The 26,212-nt window shown below is 38.2% G+C and overlaps 1 protein-coding gene across 5 annotated transcripts in view; it reads left to right on the plus strand.

Annotated features, from left to right (window-relative positions):
• Nucleotides 1-26,212, plus strand: part of Bnc2 (basonuclin 2) — a 407,225-nt gene that overhangs the window by 236,838 nt on the left and 144,175 nt on the right. For all 5 annotated transcript variants that reach the window (XM_052717937.1, XM_052717938.1, XM_052717942.1 and 2 more), the window contains one exon: nt 25,767-25,869. In XM_052717937.1, the coding sequence (XP_052573897.1) occupies nt 25,767-25,869 (103 nt within the window). The remainder of the gene's footprint in view (nt 1-25,766; nt 25,870-26,212) is intronic.

Genomic DNA, 26,212 nt, shown 5'->3' on the forward strand with positions numbered 1-26,212 from the left:
AATTTGAGCCTGGAAATTTTTAGCTTCTGTTTTCTTAGCACTTCATTTTCTTTTGGTGTTAGATCTCTCTTCTCCTGCAAACTCATCATTAAAATAATTAAAAGGAAACATTCAATATTGTACTTTGACTGAAGTTACTTGGTCTAGCTTAAGAAAAGCTAAACTTGCTTTTGTATGGAGAAATAATTTTTCTTTCTCAGTCTGTTTTACTGAGAACTATTTATATAATGAATTAATATGTATATGAATTTTGAAAGTTGAATTAATTTTGGTCAATAATTGTTCTTGATAGGTATTTTAAAATCAAACTTAATTTTTATTTCAGGGAATCTGAAAAACATAGTAAACATTTGTTGACATGATTTTCTAATGCTGTTCTTTCAAGTTACTGTATGTGATTAAATCCTGAAAAACCCCAGCAGCTGTGGCAGCAAGCTGTGGATGTTCTGTCTCACTAGCACGCAGAGGGAACATGTTCTCACCTTGCTCTTTTATCTTTATTCAGTCATTGAGATGATAACCTACTGTGATCCATTATCTATCACCCTCACCTTCCCAGCAACAGGTATTCCAACTCTCCTTTGAAGCTGCTTGAGAATGTTGATTTTGATTGATAACCAAACCAAAACAGCATCAGATGAATGTAAAGAGTTGGATTTTTACATGTCATTTAAAAATGGCATTTGTGCTGCACTCTGTTTTACAGCTATTTTCCAGATAATTCACAATATTAGGAAGAAATCCTTCGGGTCTCTTAGGAAAGCTGTCCGATCAACCTTTCTTTTCATCTGTGGGTCATAGAGGCAACTCAGACTGGAGGCTTTGGTGACTAGAATATCTGGCAGGACAATTGATAGTATCTTTCCTTTGTGTTGTGACAAATATATTTCGGCTGCAGCTTATTAACATAATTCAGCACAACCACAGACATATTGTACATATTAGAGCATAGAATTAGAACCATTTTTTGCACATCACAGTGTCCTCTTGCTTGTACTTTTTTTTTCCTTTTTGACAAGGATCTGGATAATTGCTTCAACAAATGAACTGCTGTGTTCAGTCTGTTTCTATAATTTCATAAATTGTTTGCATGATAAAACCAAGCAAGCTTTCACTGGGTTAATACAAGAAACCACAGTATAATTACAGGAGCTGTATCAGGTTTTTAAAGCGTATGACAGAGATGGCAGCCGATCTGACAGCTACTTTTTCCTTGCTCTATCATGACGAATTGTAACTCTTCCAAGTGTCAGTAGGCAGGTCTTCCCCGCACACCTCATCTTTGAAATGGGTCCGCACTCCTGACTGATGACTCTTAAATATGTGTATCTAAGCATCCGCTGGGAATGACGCTCGCACTGAAGAGTTCCTGAGTGCTGGCATTCTTGAACTCTGGAGTGAGGAGAGGTAAAAACACCTTGCATTTGAACGAGAGTTAAGCTTACCAGAAAGTAGACAAGTTGTTTAGAAGCAGGTTGGGTGTTTTTCTAAGTCTGTGCTGTGGTGGTTTCCATTTAAGTCTTGTGGTGTAAACTAGTATAGTTATTTTTGTTTCAGTTTATAGGCTCTTACAAAGCTGATAAAGTATAATCATTTCACTATTCTGTTAATTTCCCACAGTAGTCTACCCCTCCATCCTCACACTGTAGTCAGCCTCAGCTTTTTTTCCCCATACATAAGTTGTTGGGAACCTCAGATTCCTTCTGGGGGTGTTTAGGGAAGATGTAACTCATCGGCCATTCTTTTCAAGTTGTAGTGAATCTAATTATAGTGGTGCATCTGGTAGGCATGAAAACCATTAGACAAGCAAAGAGGACTCCCAAATGCCCCTCCACGAGTGTAATTTAAAATGCTTCCGATTCAGCACATCCTTCTTCCGTTCTTTCCTCATGCATTGCTACCTTCTGGTGGGCCTACATGGTGGACTTGGTCCTCTGCAACCTCCCCCCCATTACTGCATTGTGTGATAGCTATATTGTGTTCCTAGGTTATTTTTGTAGAATAAATGGTGATAAATGTTTTATTTACCCATAATATGTAAGATATTTGAATGATTTTTGTATTAAGAGTAAAAATTGAGGTTATATCTACAAGGTTATTTAGGTTCTCATGAACAGCAGACAATAGCCAGCCAAGAACATGACAAACAATAAGAACATGACAGACAGAGCCAAACCTATTTTTTTCTGCCTCTTGGTTTAGTCAGGCATGAGGACAGCAAGACACCAGCATCCTGAGGCATATAAGAAAGTAAGAGAAAATGAGGCATGGGATTCAGATTTGAGGCCTAATGGAGCAATGGAGGAAAGAATTATTACTATGGAAAGGGAAGAGAACATCAGTCCTCCTGGGAATTCAACAGAAAACACTTTTTGCAAGATTAGTTTCAGTCAAGAGCCAGAGTGGAAATGTGCTGTAAAGTCCACAAACTCCTAACTAGACTGCTGTCCTGCAGACAGAATGGTTCCCAGCTCTTCACCGTGGCTTTGATGGGAAAGGAAGACAGCAGGGGACAGTCGTTCCCTGTTTCCACAAAGACCCCAGGAGAAGTGCTCTTTCCTTCTTGTGGTAGACATGGTTTGGCCACTCATTTCTGTGTGGTCATGTTTAGTTCAGTTGAAATTCCAACTTTTTGTCCTAAAACAGTGAAGTTGACTTTGACCTGTGTGCCTTTTGACTCCTATTCTTCAGTGAAGCAAGACTAGGTTAAGGTGCCTTCCCTGTAGGCCATAGAAGGACCTTGTGTTCACCCCCATTTTCTGCATATCACTTACTGCCTTACAGGTTACAATTCTGCATTGTGCTATCCAGGTCACACCATCCCTGTCTATAATCCCTGGCACAGAATAGCATTTAGAAAATACTGGTTGAATTGATAATTTTATGTCTGTACTTGTACTGTAAAAGGTTCCAGGGCTGGTCAGTTGTAGCTCTGAAAGGCCCCTGGGGTGTTGGCTACCTGCTAGCCTTGAGCAGAGCTAGCCATGTTTGGTCAGTCTGTCCTATCATTCAGACAGCTGGGTCTGACCGCTACTTTCTCGAGACTGCACCAAAGAAGCAGCTTCCCAAATCTCTCTCTGGTACAGGAGGTAAGAAAGGTAGGTTGGGAAGGTATGGTATTTAGGAAGCACAGTACATTACATAAGGAAAGGAAGTAATGTTCTTGCTTTCAGTATGTAAATGTTACTGTAAATCATGTGAATGTAAAGTTTGGAGAAAGCCTTGGATGTGTGCAAACTCTTGCACATGATAACAGAGGAAATTGAAGTAGAGTTGGATCTCAAGTTCACATGCTCGTGAGTAACAACATGTAAATGACAGATTTCGTGTCTCCTGACCCCTTTCAAGTTTCCTTACTGAACCAGCTTATACATTAAGTGCTGAGAGTAGATCGAAATGTATAAATAGTGTGTCTAGAAACTATATATTATACATATTAGAACTGTTATTTCAGCCTTATCTAAAATAAAGATTAAAAGTCACCACAATTGCTTTTGTTTATCATTTGCTCTTTGTCTGGCACTCTTTTCAACTCTTTATACAAAGTGTCTCTTATGAATGGGAAAATTATGTGTGAAAGTAGTTGTTACAAGTGAGGAGTGGAGAGCCTCAGAAAAGATAAATAATTCACAAATAACACATAAGGAAGCTTTTTCTGCTCGTGGAAAATAGAAGTTGAGGCTAGATTTAGTTCCTCACAGCTTTGCTGGCCTCCGTTATGTTCTTCTAGTGTGAACTAATTGTCTTAAGACTATATGGTTTTGCTCAGAGTGAACACTGTGGTTGTACAGGCCAGGTTGCCAGCTGGGACCAAGAGGCTTTTGATAGCAGGAAGTAGAGAGTTGTCATCAGAAGTTTGCTGTCCTAGGAATATTGATTTAATGATTAAAAAATTTGCACACATGAGTCAGTGACAGGAGACAGATCTTTTGCTTGTTTTGAGTTTCTAAAAGGAGTTAATTTTGTTAATGCATTGTCGGAGTTTGTGATTAGAACGTCAGTTTTCCATCTGGAACACTTAGCTGCCTAGACAGCATAGGGAAACACCCTTGGATTTCAAAAGGACTTAGGGAGATGCCGTCTGGGAATGCTAGCTCCTGGGTACATATATGAACATGTTGGACCACTGTGCAAGTCTCAAGTAGAGTTCTTGGTTTCTATGTATTTTAACAAGGCTGGTAATATAAGAAAACCTAAAGAATTAGTTTAGCTTTGAAAATTTATTTTGTGAAGATATAAAATTGTTTATTCAGCCTGAAGTCCAGCCTTTATCAAATGCCTGTATTTAACCTGAACTTGTTTCCAAAAGGCCTGCTGAGTTGAAATGGCCACATCTGATTTTCCAAGTGTGGAATGGTCCTGTCTTCCTTTAAAATGGAACCTTTGGAAACAGCACTCCTTACCTCAACCTCTCTTAGTTCCTTTCTCTATCTCAATTTTCTTTTTTGCATTTTTTTCCTTTTGAGATTTGAGCTACTTCATCTAATACACAATTTAAAAACTGAGTACCCATGTCCTCTTTCTAACCTGTTTGGCACTGTTTCTGCTGGAGTGATCTTTCTTTCATTAACTTTTAAAATTGATCGCCTTAAGATTGTTTCTACTTTGCAGGCTTTTGTTTTCCAACACATCTTTTTAATGCATTGTCTGAAATACATGTTAATGGTTTATAAGTAATTACTTAGGGCCCAAAGTCTGTCCATCAGTGAAGGAAGGGGTAAACCTTTTCTTCCATTCTCGCTCTGGATATTTCAGATAGATGGTTTTCAAAGCAGTTCTTGAAGGGTTGAGATCAAGTCTTTAAGTATGTTAATTATACTCCAAGTTTAAAAAATGTAGGTTTTCTTGGGGCTAGTTTTCTTTGTAACATATTCAGTTTCTTATTTTTCATATACTTCATGGTTTTTGTACTTCAACTTTGGGTTCCTTTTCTGGCAGCAAAAGAAACTTGTATTCCAGAGGAAAACATGTAGCTTTTGTTACTTCTCAGCATTTGTGGATTCAAAACTGAAGGGTAGGAAAGCAAATTAGAAATTGGAGACTAGGTTAGATGAGAGTTAAAAATGATGGTTCTCCTTGAGAAAGTGGGTTCTCCCCTGCCTCTTCTCCTCCCCTCATATAACTGAGATAGTGATAACTCGATAACCTCCTAATAATTAGAATCAGGAGTAAATGAGTTTGTTTATAGTATATAGTACACTGACTATTACATGTCAGAGTAAAGCAACTTGGCCAGCATTAGAAAACTCTTAAATCTGCAGAAAGTAAAAAATGTATGAAGAATAAATAAATGCATAAATAAAACTAAATCTTGGTGTGGGTATTTCTTCTTTTCTGTCTCCTTACTATTTCTTGCTGCTCTGTTCTGGTCACATAATACACTTTAGTGCATTTCACAGAAGCAGTTAGAGTATTGTACTGTTTTGAAACAACCTGTTCTCCTATGAGAATGACAGGATTAGATAAAGTTAATACTGACAGATGTAGTTTTTAAGGAAGTTCAGACTCTGTCCTTCCTGACAAGGAGAGGAGTTGTTTGAGACAGTAGCCCTGTTAGTTTACTAACACCAACATAAAAGCAGCTGACTCCCAGGAGTATTCTTTTATGTGACAAGGTCCGGTTGTTTTTTTATTGAGATATAATTCACTTCACACAAAATTTACCATATAAACTCTTTAAAGTATGCATCTCAGTTAGCTTTGGCATAGTCACAAAGTTTTATAGCTATCACCATTATAAGATCTTTTTAATTAAAAATGACTTTTAATTATAAAAATGTATGAAATTTTCTTCAAATTCAAGGTATTTTTAAAGCTTTTAAAAAACAAAAGTATTTTTATTTTATTTTTTTCCTTTTTCTTTATTTTATTATTAAGAAATTTTCTATTCATTTTACATACCAACTACAGATCTCCCTCCTCCCACCCTCCAGCCTTCCCCCCCTCCATCCTACCCCCCATTCCTACCTCCTCCAAGGCAAGGCCTTCCATGGGGAGTCAGCAGAGCCTGGTACATCCAGTTGAGGCAGGTCCAAGTCCCTCCCTTGCACCAAGGCTGTGTAAGGTGTTCCACCATGGGCACTGAGCACCAAAAAGCCGCTCATGCACCAGGGACGGATCCTGATCCCACTGCCAGGGGCCCCTTAAGCAGGTCAAGCTGCACAACTGTCTGTCCTATGCAGAGGGCCTAGTCCAGTCCCGTGGAGGATCCACAGCTGTTAGTCCACAGTTCATGTAGGTTTCCCCATGATGATCTTGATGCCCCTTGCTCATAGAGTCCCTCTTCTCTCTCCTTCTGAACTCCTGGAGCTCGGCCTGGTGCTTGACTATGGATCTCTGCATCTGCTTCCATCAGTTACTGGATGAAGGCTCTGTGATGACAGGGTATTCACCAATTTGTTTACTGGAGTAGGCCAGTTCAGGCACCCTCTCCACTATTGCTGGGATCATCCTTGTGTATTCCTGGGAACTTCCCTAGCACCCAGTTTCTTCCTATCCCCATGATGTTTCCCTCTATCATGGTATCTTTTTCCTTGCTCTCCCATTCTGTCCCTGTTCCAGCTCGTCTATCCCCTACCCTCTATTGCTCCCCCCTCACCGCCAGTTTACTCATGGAGATCTCATCTATTTCCCCTTGCCAGTGCTATCCATGTGTCCCTCTTAGTGTTCTTCTTGTTAGCTAGCTTCTCTGCAGCTGTGGGCTGTAGTCTGATTATCCTTTGCTTTACATCTAGTATCTACTTTTGAGTGAGTACATACCATGAAAAACAGTATTTTTAAACAAAATTCAAAATATAGAACTTCATAACTATTAATCGAGATTTGCTTTTCTTTCATAACACTTATTTTTTATTTATGGTGTGTGTGTGTGTGTGTGTGTGTGTGTGTGTGTGTGTGTGTGTGTGTGTACATACCAGTACATGTATTCAGAAACCACCAGAGATATTGGGTAATCTCCCGTAATGTTCTTCACCTTATTCCCCTGAGAATAAACCAGAACTGGATGCTTGTTGACTTTTGGGTAGACTAGTGCTTAGTAAGCCCCAGTGGTCCCCACTCAGCATACACACCACTCCATACTTGGGTTACAGGCCTATGTGTCCATACTCCATGCTAGGCTTATAGGCATGTGTGTCCATACCCTATGCTTGGGTTACAGGCATGTGTGTCCCCACTACACCTGGCTTTATACATAAGCTCTAGGAATCTAAACTCAGATTGACATGCTTGTGCATTATGTGCTGTCACTCACTAAGCTATATCCCAAGCCCTTATAATACTTAGAAAATATTAAATGTCTGGGTAGGTATAAGACATACTTTCTAGACATGTTAGTGAGCAGGTCTCTGATAGAAACTGTTCTATAAAATATCTCATTTGTAGTGCAGCAGTACTTGATAAAGGTCTGAAAATAGACCTAAATAAAAACAATTAAAAATTAATAATTTACCTGAGGTTATGAACAGAAATGTTAACAATGGCTTTGGGATGTTAATTATGAAGCCCACATAAACTTAAATATTACTGAAAAATCTCTTGGTGTTGCAGATTTGACAGTCTTTCCAGCCTTTGGTGCCCTTTTAGTTCTGTTCTTGCTGAAGCAGACCTGGAGGAATGCTCAGGTTGCTGTTTTTCTTATGACCTTTGACCTGATGACTGATGTCAGTGTACGTGCGTGCTTAATCCTTCAAAATTATCCTCTTCAGCTAAATGATTGTATACAGAGGCAACACGGGAGACTTTGTGTGTGACACACTTGACTGTTGAGTGATAAACAGATTTTCTTTTGAAACATTTAATAAACCTTTTAAAATTCACACTGAGACCTTCAGCTTTAACCGGTACCACACCCCCTCATGGAACATCAGCATTCTATCTGCTGCTGAGTGGAAGCCGCTTTGGCTGTTAGCACTGTGACATCCATGCAGGTGGCCCCGGAGCCCACTGACAACCTCTAGCTTTGGCTTTTCAACAGGGCTGTGACCATTCCTATGTGCAGTACCTAACTTCATCTCTTCCTGGATGGAGGAACAGAATTGCTTTGTTTCCTGATAACATTTACCTGATCTGATATTAATTTGACAATTAAAAGCATGAAAGGAAAAGTGTCAGTGCCTTCTTGCCATAGAATTCTACGTAGAGCAATATTCTTGAATGAAATTTCTGGATTTTAAAGACTTTCAAGTCTCTGCGGATGACCCATCAAATGCTCTTTGTCCACACAGTGAGATGACTCCCTCCATGTCTACAGTCTTTAGCTTACTATTTTCAAGATCATAACATAAACACAATATTGTGAAAGAGTACCATGGAGAACAGAGCTGATGAAATGAGGACCTGGCAGCATCAAATGATAAAAAATCCCTCTTCCTGGAGGCAGTTAATACAGAAATGTAAAAATGTCCCCATCTGTCTAAGCCATCAGGTTCTGATGTCGTCCCTGGAGGAAGTGGCTGCAAAGTCATTTCCACCTAATGGGTTGTTAGGTTGCCTCTGTGCTGTAGTAAGTTGGTGGTTGCAGCCCGCTTCCTCTAAGACAAAGGTCCATGTCTCTAAAATCCCATCACAGCTGACACTAATTGGCATTGCTGTCGGCCTGAGCTGTGAGAGCAGCCTGAGTGGGCAGAGTGGGGCACTCTGAAGGAGTAGATAGCACCAAGGGGATAACTGCTCAGCCTTGCTCCTGGTTCCATTCAGACTCTCCCTCTCCAATCCTCGTTCATGCAAATTGCATCATCGTCAGCTCTGTTTGCTGACTTGGAAAAAGTCTGTTGAGAGCCCCTTTTCAGATCGCCATGCCATTGGAGATAGCCTCACCTTGCATAATGTGGATTTTTGACATAGTAACATTTACCTATGGATATTTCCCCGTACAAGAATACAATTATTAATAGTCAAAACAAAACAAAACAAAAACAGATGATTTAACCCAAAACTTTCCCATCTGGAAACCTAGCCTTTTTTTTTTTCTTCTTCTTCTTCTTCTTCTTTTTTCCCTCTTAACCCAGAAACCAGAAGAGGGCATATTAGTCATTTAAAAATGAGTTTGGGAGCCATTGAGCCCAATGCAGTTGTAATTCCTATAAATTAGGCAGAGAACCTGCTTTGTATTTGTAGGGTTACAGTAAGGTTTTAGTTGATTCCAGGGTCTGGAATGACAAAAAGTATGAAAGCAAAATAGTTCTTTCATAGAAATTTTAAGCATCTCAGAACTTGATTACTACATGCAATTCCCATACTTAAATGACTATAGACATGAGGGAAGGGACACATTTCTGGACAGTTAGCTGTCAGCAGTGCTAGGCACTTTCCTGTATATTCTCTTTTAACATTTACAGACTTTACCTGGTGCTGTTAGCAGTTGTAGGCAACTCCATACTTTCTTAAATGCATATTGAAAAAATGGTGAGTAGTGGCAGTTGGGAGGAAGGGAATTACTGTGGGAATTGATTAGTCGTATTAATCATTTATGTCTTTTCCCTGCATCCATTTAAAGATGAAAATGGATAGCCATTTAGGTACATAGTCCCTGCCCTCCCTGGCTTCCTCTCTCCTCTCCATCAGTTCAAGTCTCAGGAGTGTGGAGTGGAATCCTGCTTCAGTTGGCTTGGAACTCAGCTCCCTGTGAGAGGCTCTGCTTCTTGCCTGGGAAAAGCTCAGGAGGCCTTCCTCAGGAAACTGCTCACTTCCCCTGCAGTGTCCAAAGGGGCACTCATTTGGGACTTCCCTTCACTCCTCAGTCCTTTAAGTAAAGCCTCTTGTATTTATGTTTTGTTCAGTGCAGAGGGTGGTCCTTCGCCTCTTATGGGTGCCACAATAGTGTGAACAGTTTAGAGGGCCAGGGTGTGTGAGGCAAGCGAGAAGCCTGGGGTGTAAAATCTGATGACTCCATCTTAGGGTTGCGCAAGTGCTTATGAAGTTCTTATTCTTGGTTGTGGTCCTTGACTCCTGTGTGTTTAAAAAGCATGGGAGATGATTCTGACGTACACCTGTTGTCTGCATATCTAGTGAGTATTTTTGCTTTGTTTAAAGAGGTAGAAACATGAGGCTCACTGCTGAAGAAGAGATTGTGATACAAAACCTTGTTTTCTGGAAAGCTCATAGACAAATCTCCCAGTTAATTCATGGACACTCTCACCCCCGCGAAGATGTTTAAGTAAGAAAAGATGTTTAATCCTATTTTCTGTGATCCCTGTTAATTTAAGACACAGTTTTAAAAATCAAAGGAATTATTAATAGCACACATTTTACATTTCTAATGCCTCCTGTCTATGTTTTTGCTTTCTTATGTACAGACTTTTAAAGTATAAACTTACTATAATAAACTCCATACTCTAATTTTATTAGCTAACAACACTACCATATTATTATACTGATTGCTTCCAGCACTAAAAGATTCTTCACCCTCATTATTAACTTTTTAAAAAATAGACAAATTGATTATGGAGGAAATTTCTATTTTTGCACACAGAATCAAACCTTCTTTTCATAGGGATTAATCCTGAAACTCATCTTTGGCAGCAAGATATATAGTATTGTGTACCCTAACTCTGTAAATTTGTTAATTGTTGATGGGGGCATAAAAAGCAGAGTTTGCAGTAGATCATTTCTGTGATAGAAAATTCAATCTCTATGAGTCAGTAACAATCTACTCACTTGATCCCTTTCCACTTTAGGAAAGCAGGTTGGGAGAATTTCACCTTTTATTCAGAGAATTCAAATAGACTTCTTCAGGCTACCCTACCATTTTACAAAATGAGAGATTGAGAAAACCTTACTTTTAGAAAAGGTGTCACAGGGGTATGTTTTGCCACGACAGGCTACTGGATATAGGCTTTTGTTCACAAATGTTTCTGTGTCTTAAAGCAAAGGAAAGAATATTAAATTTCTACTACTTTCCTTTTGATCTTAAGAAAGGTAATAAATTGATAGTGTAATTTCAAATTACTTGAGTGTAGTTGATATTAAGCTTGTATCTGGTCACTTTGCCTTTAATGTTTACTTGGAGGAGGGGCAGAAGGTATATTGGCTTATTTTATTACAACTTCTAACACTGTTTCAGATAACAGATTTAATAAATAAGTAATGCTTTGTCCAAGATGGGCTACATACTCTTGAATTAGGCTGTTATCAATGTCTAGTGATCATATAATGTGATTGATTGTAAGTTGTAGAGAAGATATTGGTTTTACATATTCTGCATGTAGTTGTACTTTTATCATTAATTTATTCATTTTTAGCCAGAATTTATAGTCAAGGAAAAAAAGTCAACTGCAAATATCCATTTTAAGGAAATAATAATTGGAAAACTGTATATGGATAGATGAACGTTATGTAGCCTAACTCTAAAATTTGTTAATGGTTGATGGAGGCATAAAAAACAGAATTTGTTAGTAGATCAGTTCTCTGAAAGAAAATTATGATGGAAAGTCCCCACTTGAAGTACCGCCATTTCTGCTTGACTGTTTTTTGAAGTGTACCATCTGGCAGCTGTATCTCAGTGCTAAGCAAATAACATTGGGAGAGAGAGGTGGGGGGAGAGGTGTTTGGCTTATATAAAAATTGGGGAATCTTTAATTTAATTTCCAAATAGAAGTAGTAGGTGTTTCTTGAAGAGTTAATGGTACATTCATTTGTTTTGGGGCATGGAGAAATAAAGCAGTTTTCAAGACTCGAGAGATGGGAAGGTTGTAGGAGAAACTCTCTCTACAGAGTCAAAGAGACTTAAGGCTAGAATTATTTACTGGTATTGCCTAAAATAAATAGACACATGACCTAGACCAATGGTTCTCAACCTTCCTAATGCAGTTCCTCATGTTGTGGTGACCCCCAAACACAAAATTATTTCCAGTGCTACTTCATAACTGTAATTTTGCTACTGTTATGAATTGTAATGTAAATATCTGATATGCAGGATATCTGATATGCTACCCCAAAGGGGTCACGACCCACAGGTTGAGAACCACTGCCTGAGAGGAAGGCACTTACTTTGAATGCCTCTGAACCATCTCTTTCCTGCAGTGGAGAGTTCATTCTGCCTCAGCCAGGCCTAGGAGCTTTCTCTCTTGTCATTCTCATAGGAATGACAATTTGAAGACCAGGTAGTGATCCTGGAACAGCATTTGCAAATTATGACAGGGAATACATGCTGGATGTTTCTTCTGAACGTTACAATTCCAGTTTTAGACCCTTAGGCCTGGAATTTATAGATAATGCCCAGTCACAGGTTTTGGAATTTCTAGAATTTTGCAAAAGTTTGTATATTCTTAAAAGTCTTAATCTGACATACTCTCCCTCAGCATGATAATACGTAGAAATGTAAGTTCAAAATAAATTATAAATTGATACTCTTGGCAGTCTAGCAGATTCAATTTCTTAGGAAGGTGTTACAAAACTGAAATTTGACAGACAGTGTAGTGTCTAGCAAGTGATGTGAGTAGTAGCAGACTTTACTTCTGTTAATTATCCAAGCTGCCGTTATTAATATCCAAGTATGTGGGGCTTGTTCAAGTAGTCACACAGGGTTTGTTCACTCAGAGGCAGATATGCCTGCGCTGAGGCTGATTGGTGGTTTACAGTGCTTAGTTATTTAATGACACCTCAAAACTGGGATTTCAATCCCCAAAGCAGGAGAGGCCAAGTGTCTCTAGGCATGAGAGGAAAGAATATCCCCTGTTTGTGAAAGTCGGCACTGGCTTTGAACCACCAGGACCAGATTTATTCTGTACCCTAAGATTGTAGGGGCAGATGACAAAGTGGATGCATATAATGCTGGTGTCATCTGGTGTGTGAACACCTAGACATACATCTGCTTGTGTCCGTGGACAGTCCAAGAAAGAATGCCTGCCTTGAGAATTGCTGTAGAGTTTCATAATTTTGAAAACATTTCTATTGTAACCTACATCAAAAGGGAAGCCAGGGTTTTTGTGTGTGTGTCTGACTATACATATGCATTATAAAAAAGGGAGTCTACTGTAATTACCAGTTTGCAGAGCGAATTCCTGCAGGGTTTGTACTCTCCCCATTAGTAAAAGAGATAAGTTGAAATGTATTAAAATTTCACTGTACAACTGGGAGTTTTTGTTCACAGTAAATGTGTTAATGTTTCTTCATTGCTTGACTGTTTGTGTTTAAATTTAGGCAGCGTGCCCAACAGGGACAAAATTATAGGATAAAGCAATGTATAAAAGAAAATCCTTTGGAGAGCACCAATAAGGCTCTTTTTAAAAATAAGCAGTTACACATAATAGTCCATGGCTACAGCCATAGAGAAAAGTTTTATCTGTCTATTTCAGAATTATTGGAATTTTTCTTTCCCTTGTGTGAATGTTAAGAGGACTGTGCCTATGTCGATAGGTAATCTACTTGGATGTGAAAACATCTATTATGTTATCCAGTGTTACTCTTGAAAAAAGAAAAAAAAATGATTCCTACTTGTCTTTGTGATGAAGAGAGGCTAGTAGCATTTAGTGAGAGAGGTGATAGATCACATTTTCTTTCCTAGGATAGGAATTCTTCCTAGCTAAGAATTTTAATTAGAGTCTTATATTTTTGCAACATTTTTCTGTGCTTTTCTTTGTAGCCATGAACTTAGTAAATAGAATCATTCACATAGATAGGCCTACTTCTTAAAAATTAATCTAAAGCCACTATCACCTGGTGTGAATATGTAATGAAATTTACTAAAGGCTGCTTGCTATTTCTCCATGGTCTAGATGGATAGAAATAGTTAACCAGTAAACACAGGCTACATAAGCTTTGGCCCACGTGGGAGCAACACTCCTTTCTTGTTCAATGTTGAATATGGAATTCATACAGCTTTACTTCTGTAGTTTGTTCTGCTTGCTTCTGATGTTTGTTCTGTTAGCCAGTACAGGTATGTCGTCTCTGATGTCTCCACAGACCTTGACTAACACAGATAAAAAGTGATGCCAATACCCAAAGTGTGTGTCTTCAATTTGAAATGGTACCATCCTAGAAATTGTGTATTTAAATCTCCTCAGTAAGCTTAGAAATGTGAAGGGGAAACTGTAAATGCATATGTATGTCTTTCATTGTTTGTATCATGAACATGAACAGCCTGTAGGAGGGTGGAGAAGCCTCTTGAGCAGTTCGTGTTGTGTGTCAGCTTGTCGCAAAGTATAGTTTGATCTTATATAAGTTGGCTCACCCTACAAAAGGCATTTAATTTTTATTTCCTTTTCTGCATTCTTTTTTAAAACATGAGTTTTAAACCTGTAGCCCTTGAAGTCCTTCAGAGTCATTTTTCCCCTTTGGTTAATTTGTAGAAAGGCACCATATGAAAATTGAATTTTTGATCTGATGGAGTGATTTTTGAGTTCTTATGAACCATTTATCGTCTATCAAGTAAATCCTTCTTAGTTCACGGATTATTGACCCAATGGACCATATTAGCTGCTTCAAAGCTGTTATAGCCCATTACATTGACTCAGTTGACACACATGTGAACCCAGTCCATGTGCCCAAGATGACATTAACATTGTTCTGGAACACTCCATTTACTCCACCAGGCTTCTATTTATTTCTTAATGTTCAAGAGTTAGCTCATAGTTCATGACAACCATTACAAAGGTCTCTTAATTTTCTCAGTGGCTGTTTCTTATTGTCTTCCTCTGTAGAGATATGTCTCTTTGGCTTTTAAATGAACTAATCTTTAAAAGAAAAGAATAGAATAATGGTTTTTTAACACTCTAGGGTGCATTTTATCTTGGATGCTTATAGATTCCATAGAAATTTGTGGATTTTTTCTGAGTATTTGAATATAGTCTTTTGAATTAGAAAAAAAATTACCAATAAGAAGGAATAGCAGTGTCTGAGTGTGTGTGTGTGTGTGTGTGTGTGTGTGTGTGTGTGTGTGTGTGTGTGTGTTTAAATGCATTGACTGAGAGGTTTCTTTTGAACAATTCCAGTGACTCCAGCTACTAGAAAAACAGAGATGTGCCTTCATTGATTTGTACAACGCTCTAATGAATCCATCGCAGGTCTCAGCACAGACCCAGAGATTCTATGATCTAACATTAATAACGTATAAAGGTGCTCTGCCTGTTCATCATATTGTTATCATTAACTGTTATAGGTGTGATTCCTATGGTGATACCTGCATTTAAGCAAAAGGGTTCATCCTTATGGGATAACTGTGATGTACCAATATGTACACAGTGGAAAGCAGCAAAAATGTTTGTTGGTGTGTGTTACTAGTGGGCATTCTGAAAACATGGATGGATAAGATGATTTTCATATGCCCTTGGAAGTATCTTCTCTCATGTTTAAGAGTTTGAAATTTCTTAATAGAACCATTTAAACTCTATCAAAAATTATTTGTAATCACTTTCATCATCTAAAATATACCAGTGTTGATAAAATATTCTAGTGTAACTTAACTACATAACAGATCCTCACACTCTTTCCAGTTGCTCAAGCCTTCGTGTACATGCCCTTTTCCCTTTCCTGTAGCTTGGTTCACATCTAAAGAATGTTAAATTCCTATTGGAACTTACTGAGGTTGGGGTAGCAATGTGAATTTCTTTTGCTTTCTTTTCAAACACAGGCTGTGTGGAAATAGACCAGCTCACTAGCTGTGGCCTGGGTTACTTGGGGACTTCTTAGGGACTCTTTTCTCTTGTTTGACTAAGAATCTAAGTTCAGGGATTTTAGGGATTAAACACGAGAATGTGTTTGAAGTATTATGCAAGCTGGATGGCAGTGCACAAACATGGACTATTATTAGCCTCACAGTGTGCCTCTCCTGTCCTGGGTAACCATCATTTGGAATGATAAATTCCAAATGTAGCAACTTCCTGCCCTGTCAGTTCACTATAGTGAACTTTTCACAAACCTAGGAGCACAAATTTAGTCAAAAGGTCATTTTACCTTCCTCTCTTGCTTGATAAATGAATTGATTAGAGTGCTTTGGGATTTTAAATTAATATAGCCAGATCTGTTCCACTGAAGAAGGGACGTAGTAGAATATTCATTCCCTCCCTGCCTCATGTTACCATCTCTCCCTTCCTCCACCCTTCTGTTATACTGGGGATTAACTCAGGACTTTCTCCTACCAGGACAGAACTGGGCTTTACCCTCAGCCTGGAAATTCTAGGTATTTTTCTCAAAGGAGACCCTAATGTGCCATTTGGGAAAGAACAATAGCATTGACTTGAGATGATATCTTATTTGCAACAACAGGTTTTGGATTATCCCTAAGCATAGCTGCCTGGTCACCAGAGTGCAGAATCATTCTGTCAACTGCATGCTCTTCCCAGGATTTGAAGATGCCTCTGTAAAACTGGGACATGGCTTCTTATTGCCCTACTCCTTGCTGAGTAGGGATTAGATTTTTTTTTATAAAGTATTAAAAGGTGTATAAATCTCCTTACATCCCATTACAATTACAAATTCCTTATTAATGTCTTCCCTATCATATTAGTAAGTGTTTTTATGAATGCCACAGAGATGTGTAATCACATTACCACCTTTCAAATTGCATTAGTGAAAATGAATGAAAAGTATATCAATGACAGACAAAACTGCTGATTTGACATAAGGTAAAAGGAGGTGATTATTAGTATTCAGATGGTATCAGGTTATTTTGGCTCTTTATATAAAGTTGTGTGTCGTTGCAAATGCTGAGGGTAGTTGGGATGTAGTTATTTCAGTGGTAATCTTCTCACGTTCATCTTGGTTGCATCCATTGGAGGAGTCCTTTTCTTCCAGTTGGGTCATCTCAGCTGCCTAAATAGTCCGTGAGATTTTCAAGTCTACAAGCACCAGATAGAATATCAGAATTGTTAACTGTTAGGTAAGAAACTGAAATGCTTTGTCCAAATTGAAATGCCTTCTCATTTTCTGTTTTTCTAATATTGCTAATTGCCTAACAAAATAGTTTATATTACTATTGACCTGATTTAATTGGGGGTGGGGGGTGGGGGGAAAACATACACACTCAAAAGCTTGAATGCTTTGATGCCATGGAAGCATAAGTGTTTTCCTTGTATAATTGGCTATATCCCGCTGTTGATTTTTACTCTGAACTCTTAAATTATTTAAATGGGGTCTTCCTCATGTCGATTGATGGTAGGCTATGATCGTGAGGTAATGACTACAGATGCTCATTGGATCCATGTCTGAAAATTTATGTGCCTCTCTGTGTTCCTCTCTCCCTGTTTAGGTATTCACACAGTCGTAGGAATATTCACAGTCATGTATAATGATACACCCATAAGTTTAGGGGTTTCTCTCTTTGCTTCTTTCCCCTAAACTAAATTTGTTTCTTGACTGAAGTAATTTTTTCCATCATAGTAAATTGAGCAATACTATGGACCTATGCATGACAGAATTCACCACTGCCATTTATAAGTAGATTCTCTTCAAAGTTTTTAGAACCTTGATATTAGGATTGCTGAGCATTATAATTGCGAGCTCCCCTCTAATTTTTAAAAAGATGTCCTGGGATTTCCTGAAAGATGGTATCATTTAAATGCTAGTTTTTAAAACAGGTATGTTAGGTTTTAATATTTTGAAAGAAAATGTTTTTAAACTTAGGTAGCATTGAAATTCCTTTGTTCACCTTCCGTGTATTAATTTATTTAGTATTTAAGTGACCAAGTTGCACTGGCGGGAAGACAAATACTGTGCTATACTGTGTCTCCTGTGAAAGAAGACCTTACAAAATCAGTGATTTAGCACTACTGAGAATAGTAGTTGGTCCAAGATATCCTGTGCATTTATGAATGACTTCATTGAGATGTACTTCACACCCATGCTGTCTACCCAAGTAAATATTTGGATTAGTGTGTTTTTTGTATATTCATGATTATGTGCGACAATCACTAATTTATTTTGTAAATATTTTCATCACCTCAAAATGTAACTCTACATGTCTTAGTTATGATTCCACCCTTTCCCCACTCCAAGCTTTAGGCAGTCTTCAGTGTACTTCTATCTGTACAGTTTCCTTATTATGGACACTTCATGTGAACCGAATCATGTAGTATCGTTAGGGCCTTCATGCTTCTTCAACTTAGCATAATGCTTTCCAGGTCCATTTAGGTTTTAGCATGGATCACTTTTTTTTATGGCCAAGTAATATTTCATAATAGGAATATATCACATTTTGTTTATCTGCCTGTTGATGGAGGGCAATATTTTTAAAATAGAAACTTTAAAGTAAAGCTTATATCTCTTGATTTTTAACAGTAGTAGATGTTCTAAGGTCGATTTTGCCAGTGAACCTCTTTGAGTTATTTTCAGAGCATTTATTACGAAAAATGGTATATTTCCCGAGTTCATAATTTCTCTCTCTCTCTCTCTCTCTCTCTCTCTCTCTCTCTCTCTTTTTAACACATAGTCTTTTGTGTTTCCCAAACTGTCTACTATTTAAATGGTGTCTTCCCTGCATTGTGAGTGTAGCAGACTGTTTTCATCTGTAGCATATATAAGATTGAATGATGTGTTTCCTGTTGAAAAGACAAAAAAGATTTTCTGAACACACAGGTACAGCAAAATGGTCATTTGTCACCTTTTATTTCTTCATATTACATGAAAAAGCAGTTAGACAAATATAAGGAACTTTTTTAACGTTTTTTCATTTCTAAGTTATATTACTAGCACATAATATATATGTTTACAATAACTTTTCATTAAATAAGTTTTTAAATAGTCTTATTAGGCAGACCCAATAACTCTGTTGTTTCTTTCATTGGTTGCCATTATTCATACATCCTGAGTATAGTAGGTAGCATTTGTGTTATAGCTGAACAAGCTGTGGACCCTTAGCATTTATAATAGGCCTTATAATCACTGGTAACCACTAATTGTAAACCATGTATGTTACCTGTTCAATCTTAGATTTCTTTCTTTGTATAAATACAGAGAATATTACCACCTTAGTAATAGTCTCATTGTCAGAATTATATAGAGCTTTTTAGGTTGTTGAAAAAAAAGGAGTTTGTTAGAGTGTGCTCTTTATAACCATATAAAGCCACTGGGGACGTGGTCTATGTCTACCCACTGACACCCTGCCTAATTTAAAATGTGGATTGTAGACTCCTAGCCCAAAGGATAGGTACACCTTTACTTGCAACATGGAAGAATTTTATAATGAAGAAAAGGTTGTCTCATGCAGTGTAGTGTTTCTATTGGTCATAAATCTACTTAGTCGTTGTCTATCAGTTTTTACATGCTAGACGTTTTTGTTCAAGTGGCACCATGAACTGACTGATTTAGAAAGCCGAGTCTTCTGCAAAGCCATGTTTAATAGGCTTCCCAAGACTGAGGCTAAATGTCATATACTTCTTTGGAAGTTGTTTGTTTTCACTTAGCTTTGTGAATTGGCCATATGATGAAATGGAAAAACTGTCCTGAAATTTTTTTTTTTTTTTTTTTGGTTTTTCGAGACAGGGTTTCTCTGTGTAACTTTGCACCTTTCCTGGAACTCACTTGGTAGCCCAGGCTGGCCTTGAGCTCACAGAGATCCGCCTGGCTCTGCCTCCCAAGTGCTGGGATTAAAGGCATGCGCCACCACCGCCCGGCTTGTCCTGAAATTTTTATAGGGAGATATTTGTTGGTGTATGGTGTGTGTGTGTGTGTGTGTGTGTGTGTGTGTGTGTGTGTGTGTGTGTGTGTATGTATGTATATAACTTTGAAACTAGTAGGTTGAGGGTAGTGGTAGCACATGCCTTTAATCCAAGCACTCAGCAGGCAGAGGCAGGCAGATCTCTGTGAAATCAAAGCCAGCCTAGTCTACAGAGCAAGTTCCAAGACAGAGCTGTTAAACAGAGTAACCCTGTCTCAAAAAAAAACCAACACCAAAAACAACCACACAAATAGTAAACCCTAGAAGGTTGAATTTAATAAAAATAAATTATTTACGTGCTGAGCATAGAACTCAGTGGTGGAGTATTTGCTTAGTGTGTTGAAGGCCCCAGGTTTCACCCTCAGCACTGGAAGTGAATGGACAGTAAAAAGGTGAAGTTTCTCACTGCTAATCATTGCATCCCATTACTATCTACTCATAAATTATACTGCCTAAGTTTATAATAGAAACAAGTGGATAGATTGAATGCTGCCTTCACAATTAAAGTTTTTCCCTAATTTAAGTTTAATGTGAGTTGCAATCTTCAGTATTAAATGCTTGAATTTTTTCAAGTGAAATTTCATAACCCAAATTTATCCTCCTTATTGCCCCCAGAAATGAACATGAAGAAAGTGAATTTAAGAATATTTAATTACATATGAGAGTTTGGTCAAAGTTTCAAACACTAACAAAAAAAATGCCCTGTGTATATGTTTTTTATTTTGATTTGGTTTGGTTTGGTTTTTTGTGGGTGGGGAGGTTGGTTGAAAGTTAAAATCCAGAACTAAAATGCGCTTAATTCTGAAGCTCCACCCCCTCACTGTGATTGCTCCTACATGTGTGTTTTATATGTGTGTTTGCTTTACGCCTTTATTTTACCTGTTGTTATTTTGTGTCAGATAACTTGGGTGGTTATTTCCAAATAAGAAGAAGCTAACACATGCATTAGCCTGCGTATAATCCCTTTGTTAGTTACACTAAGTATTAACAGGAACAACAGTTTGCTTTCCTGAGAAATGTCACTTGGTAGGGACCTACTATTTGGTCTATATATACTCACAGAGTTAGAGCCAACTAGTGTAAGGAAGCCAGTCTTGTTTCATTGACATTCTAACCAGGATTTGAATAGATCTTTAGAATGTAGCCAGAATACCTCAAAAATACATTCTTATTTAACATTCAAACCCATGTTAATGCTCTGTTTACCAACTTACCTTACTTCGTAGGTTTTAGATGTGCCTTTTTGAGATGGCTCTTGTTTATATTGTCCAGGTGATTGTTAAACCTCTCAACTCCAGCAATCCTCTTGCCTCAGCATCCCAGCTGGATGGGACTATATATGTGTGAGTTACTACTACCATTGCTGATATACTTTTGAGTCTGTACATTTTCCCTATTTTGTTACAGGTAGAGAGATACAGTGAATAGTAATTGGTGGAGTTCCTCCACTAATATCATTTTAGAGCTTTGACGGAAATAATAATATTTGTCCTCAGTATAGACTGTAATATATATATATATATATATATATATATATGTGCAGTCTCTTATTCATTAACATTAAATATGTTACATATCTGACAAAATACTGTAATATAATTTAATACAGTATGAAGAATCATAAGTGAGAAAGAACCATTTCTTATATATAGACAATTTCTTGAGATCATAAATCGTTGTCATTTGTTAAGCTTTAACCTATCCAGCCAGGGCACCCTATGCTATATGTGGATTAATTAAGTCCTTTGACAAAATTACCATGTAATTTGTGGCACCCATTATTAACAGATGAAAAAGGGTGCTTGAAGAACTCTCTTCCTCCACATGTAGATATTGCTTGTTTCATATTCATATGTAGCTGAGGATGACCTTGTCGCTAAGTCCAGTGCCCTAAGTCAGATCTCTGGAACCCACATGGTGGAAGAAGTAAACCAACTCCCATAAGTTGTCCTGACTTCCACATGTGCACTATAGGACATGCATGCATACTTGAGCAAGCATTTGCACATACATGTGCACATGCACACACACGCACACACGCACACACACCATACCACAAATACAGTGAGCAGATGTAATGAAAAGGAAGAAAAGGATTGAGGTGGGATCTACTGTCAAAACCACGAAATTGATGAGAGGACAAAGATAAAGAGTAAAGCAGTCTCCACAGAGAAAGATAGAGTGAGGAGAAGGTTAGTTTGACAAGGAGAAAAGAAGAATGACCGAATTAATTAGGATCCATTTTGAATGGTCCAGGGAAAACACAACAGGAATTCAGGTATTAACAATGAGAGTGGAAGGCCAAGGAAGGGAAGGACAGATGATTTTTGGAGGGAGACATATGTCAACAAAACTGTTCTGTGGCAGGCTCTCTGAGCAGGAGCAACCCTCAGTGATCACTAGCAATTGGTGCAGAGAACTCAGACATACCTGTGTTAGAGATGCAGGAGTGACTTCAAGCAGGGTACTTAGTTATCACCTCGGGTCTCACGTACGTGAACTAAGAGGAGTAAATGTCAAGCTCATAGTCTTTTCTTTGTAAATTATCTAGCACATTGCCGGGAGAATGGCAATCATTCAGTTAATCTAGCTATTATTAATCGTAACGGACACTAAGGAGTGATCGTATTTGGATGGGGGAATAGAGAGGAATAGATGGTAGTTCTCTACTGTGTGTAAGAACTCTTGATTTTGGGGGGTCTGCCCTCTAAGCCCAGTCACTGCCTGCAAATACCAGGTTGTCAAACCTTGCACACGTGGACACTGTCATTCATTTCTTGCCACTTAGTACAGTGACTGGCTCCCAAGTGATGTTTTTTTAACATGGCACTTGTCTGTAGAGTTGTAGGAGAGGGTGGAATTACCAAATTAAGAATGAAGAGCCTGGTCATGGGCAACACCTGTATTTATTTACAGTGGTGAGAGAGAAGTTGCCGCTGGGAGAGCTGGATAGTCGGTCTCTACTGCTCAGGAATGAAAGCAAGGTAGAGGTGCAAGTTGCACCCAGGTCTAGGAGGAAGAGGAGACTAAAAGTGGACCACTTGTACTGAGAGCATTGCTTCAGAGGGTGCAGCTTCAAGACCCTGCGGACAGAATGCAGATAGCAGAATTAAAATGGAGATGGCATGAGGAAGTAGAGACATTGTTTTGGCCATGCATGGGTTTCTCTTTGAAGAAACCCATGGTAGAGGTAAGCAGGGGTGGTTATTTTTAATGTGCTGTGGGTTAAAATGTTTATTGTTGTTGTTCTTGAGTGCAGAGAGGAAGAGTTACAAGGTAGTTAGAGGGATGGGGTAACTCCTACAGCTTGTTCTTGGGAGCTGAGTGGATGAGTTACAAGTAGGTAAGGGGTATGCTACGCTAGGTCCTGTAGCTAAGTCTGCATTGGCTGGCCTGAACACTGCTCCTGCAGAGAGAGATAGGACTAGTCTCAATGAAGCTTCTGCAGCCTTCCTCCTTTCTGGTGTTCAGAGCCTGTCATTCAGACAGTATAATATGTACAGGCCCTGTGCAGAGTTCCCAGCAGACTGGGAAGAGTCAAAGATGCTCACAGGAATGAAGGCTCTTCCGTTGAGCTCTTTCCAACTGTCTCCCTGAAGCACGTGGACACTTCTGAGGCTTAACCAGTTTGATAGTTTACAATAATCTATTTTGTAAGTGTGCCTGAGTTGGTAAATGATCACATTGGTTCTGTTTTGTTGTGAATAAATAGTATGCCAAAGTTTTACGCTATTTCAGAAGCATTATTTAAAACAGAACTTCCTTTGAAGCCACATTAGTCTCTTACTCAAAATATTTATTTAGACCATATTGTTTAAGTGTATGTAATTCCCTTAAGCCGGAATTGTATTCTACACAAGTCTGAGTTTTAAAAAGATAGGCCTTCTGGAATTTATAGAAATACAAAATGCCTATTCTAGTGTTTAAGTGTTTATATATAAAAGGGTTGAGGTGTTCCAGTGTTTTATGTTTGGGTGTAAAAAGAATAGAATCTGTAAAAAAGAAAGCATCTTAAAAGATTTAATTCCCAAATGAACCAGATGATAAAGTTATTTAAGTAGTAATGAAGGAATGAGTTAGCCAGTTCTAAAGTATGTGTGTGTGTGTGTGTGTTTGTGTGTGTGTGTGTGTGTGTGTGTGTATATAAAACTAATATATATCTTTTACTTGTTTTTATCTTGATTACTACTAAAATTGAATGTTTGCTTTAAGTGATATAAAATAAAAAACTTTGGCAAAATGATTAACATCAAATTAATGATTCAAAGTGATTAATGTCATTTATTATTTATTCTAGAGTTAAATATTGTCCGTGGGATATCATTTCTTTTTATTGTCTACTTCTTGATTTTGATAAAGCAGAGGTTTTTAAGAATTATTTATGAAAGTTTGTACTAATGTACTTCAAGTATTTTTAGTGTTGATATAGTCTCAATATCTGAACTGATAACTGGATACTTTGAAAGGCACCTGGTATTTAATGGAAACATTATATCCTAAACTTTAGTTTTGGTCATAGTACAATCAAATCTTGAGTTCATTAATCAATTAACATGTTGTATAAATAAGCTGTTTATAAACATGTTCTGATAGATCAGTCAGTACAGGAATTGGAAATTGAGCTTTTATAAGAGTATTTCTCCTTATGCTCCTCTAGCCCTTTAATCATGAAAATGTGCAGCTAACTTTAATAATCTAGATAAGGTACAATCTGATGACAGGCATTAGAAGAAACTCTGAAAAAACAGATGGATTGTGTAATCAAGTATCTCTTAGTGCTGAACAAAAGAGGGAATTAAGTCTGAAAGGAACATAGGTTGAGGACTGTCACATCTAAAACGGGGTAAGTACTCACAGCAAGAGCATTCATTAGTGAAACAAAACATCTTTAAACATGCATGGCTTGTACATAGGGAGAGGTCCATTGAGTCTGATCCATTGCAGATGGACTTGGCCCAAACATGTTAACAGTATCTAGAATACTGTCTCGTACAAGGGAAATAGTTTATAGAAAACCCAAATGCTTTCAGGAAGGTGAGCTTTTGGAGTATGTGAGTGTGGCTGCCAGTCCCTATCTGCACTTTCAGTCAACTAGCCCTCCTTGGGGGCTGTCCACCCCATCCCAGTCATCCTTGATTACCTCTAAATCTCCAGGGAGGTGTTTTCCACCAGTTCAGATGGTCACAGTAGATTGTTAATAGGTGAGTGATCAAGTTAAATCCCTTCTGCTTCTAGAATTTCCATGCAGCTAGAAGTCAAACATATAAGGTAAATTTATTAACTGATGTCTTGTGGCACAGGACAGCAGCTTTAGCACGGTTCCTAAGCATGGATTTCAGCCATAGAAAGTTGTTCTGGCTTTATGGAGCTTTCTAAGAATTCACTTTATCATATGACCTGGTGAGGTGATTTTTAAAATGCTTGTACAGAATCAAAAGACTGTGTGTGTGTGTGTGTGTGTGTGTGTGTGTGTGTGTGTGTGTGTGTGTGTGTACATTCTAGGATAGAATTGTACTTTTCCAAGTATAGAATCTGCATGTAAACATTTTTCTGTTTTCTATCTGATCTCAAAATAAAGTTTCAACTCATTTTCTTGTCATCATTAAAATTAAAAGGTTGCTTTTATTTTAAAATAGGGATGAAACTAGAATTAATAAATCAAAGAAAAAAGAAGAGATTGGGAAATGATAGTTATAAGCATCTAAATGAAAGCTAGTAAAGGGATTTTTCTAATTATTATTGTTTGTCTGTCATATTTTCCTTTTACAAATATTTCCCTTGAACAGTATTTGGCTGGTATCTTCTTGGATATGTGCCGTTTTGCATCATTGGGAAGTAGTTAAGTTAAATAAGCCCACACCACAGCAGCAAAACTGTTTTCCTTTTTTGGAGAGCCAGTGTTAAAAACCCAGTGTCCTGTGGAAAACACAGACCTTTATCCACACTCACCTTGCTTTACCTTTGTATCTAAAGACTTAAAATGCATTCGTGACTGTGCTTTGTTTACTCAACCCTTCGTTGTGAAGTATTTTAATATAAATTTATTTTCAAAAGTCTTCAGACCTTTACCAACATAAAAACCTTTCAAGGTAAAGATGGGTACTAGATGATAAAACCAGTGAGAGATAAAATGCGGTCGAACCCATGCTGATGTCTTCTCTTCCTCTGTTTCCAGGCCATCCGCTGCACACTGGTAAACTGCACGTGTGAGTGTTTCCAGCCAGGGAAGATTAACCTGCGGACTTGTGATCAGTGTAAACATGGCTGGGTGGCACATGGTGAGGAAAATCTAGACTCCTCTTTCTGTTGTTCTTGCTATGCTCCCCTGAGTGTGTGTGTGTGTGTGTGTGTGTGTGTGTGTGTACGCGCACACGCGTGCACGTTGTTCTGGTTTTTTGTTTTTAAGAATAATCGTTGACCTGGAAAAGAGAGCAGTTAGCTGTGCTCCAAGTGTTAGTTAACATCCTGCAGCTCTCCAGCAGCATATTCTCCACCCCAGGAAGAAAGACTAGGCAGGCAGCTCTCGGCAGAAGGGCGAGAGATGTTTATAGAATACTTGGGCAGTGGGGTTCATACTGAGCACAGCAGCAGCCAACAAGTACCAGGCCTGATGGAAACTCA

The sequence above is a fragment of the Peromyscus californicus genome, unplaced genomic scaffold (assembly GCF_007827085.1).
Source record: "Peromyscus californicus insignis strain IS unplaced genomic scaffold, ASM782708v3 Scaffold_5__1_contigs__length_169319896, whole genome shotgun sequence".
Lineage (NCBI taxonomy): Eukaryota > Metazoa > Chordata > Mammalia > Rodentia > Cricetidae > Peromyscus > Peromyscus californicus.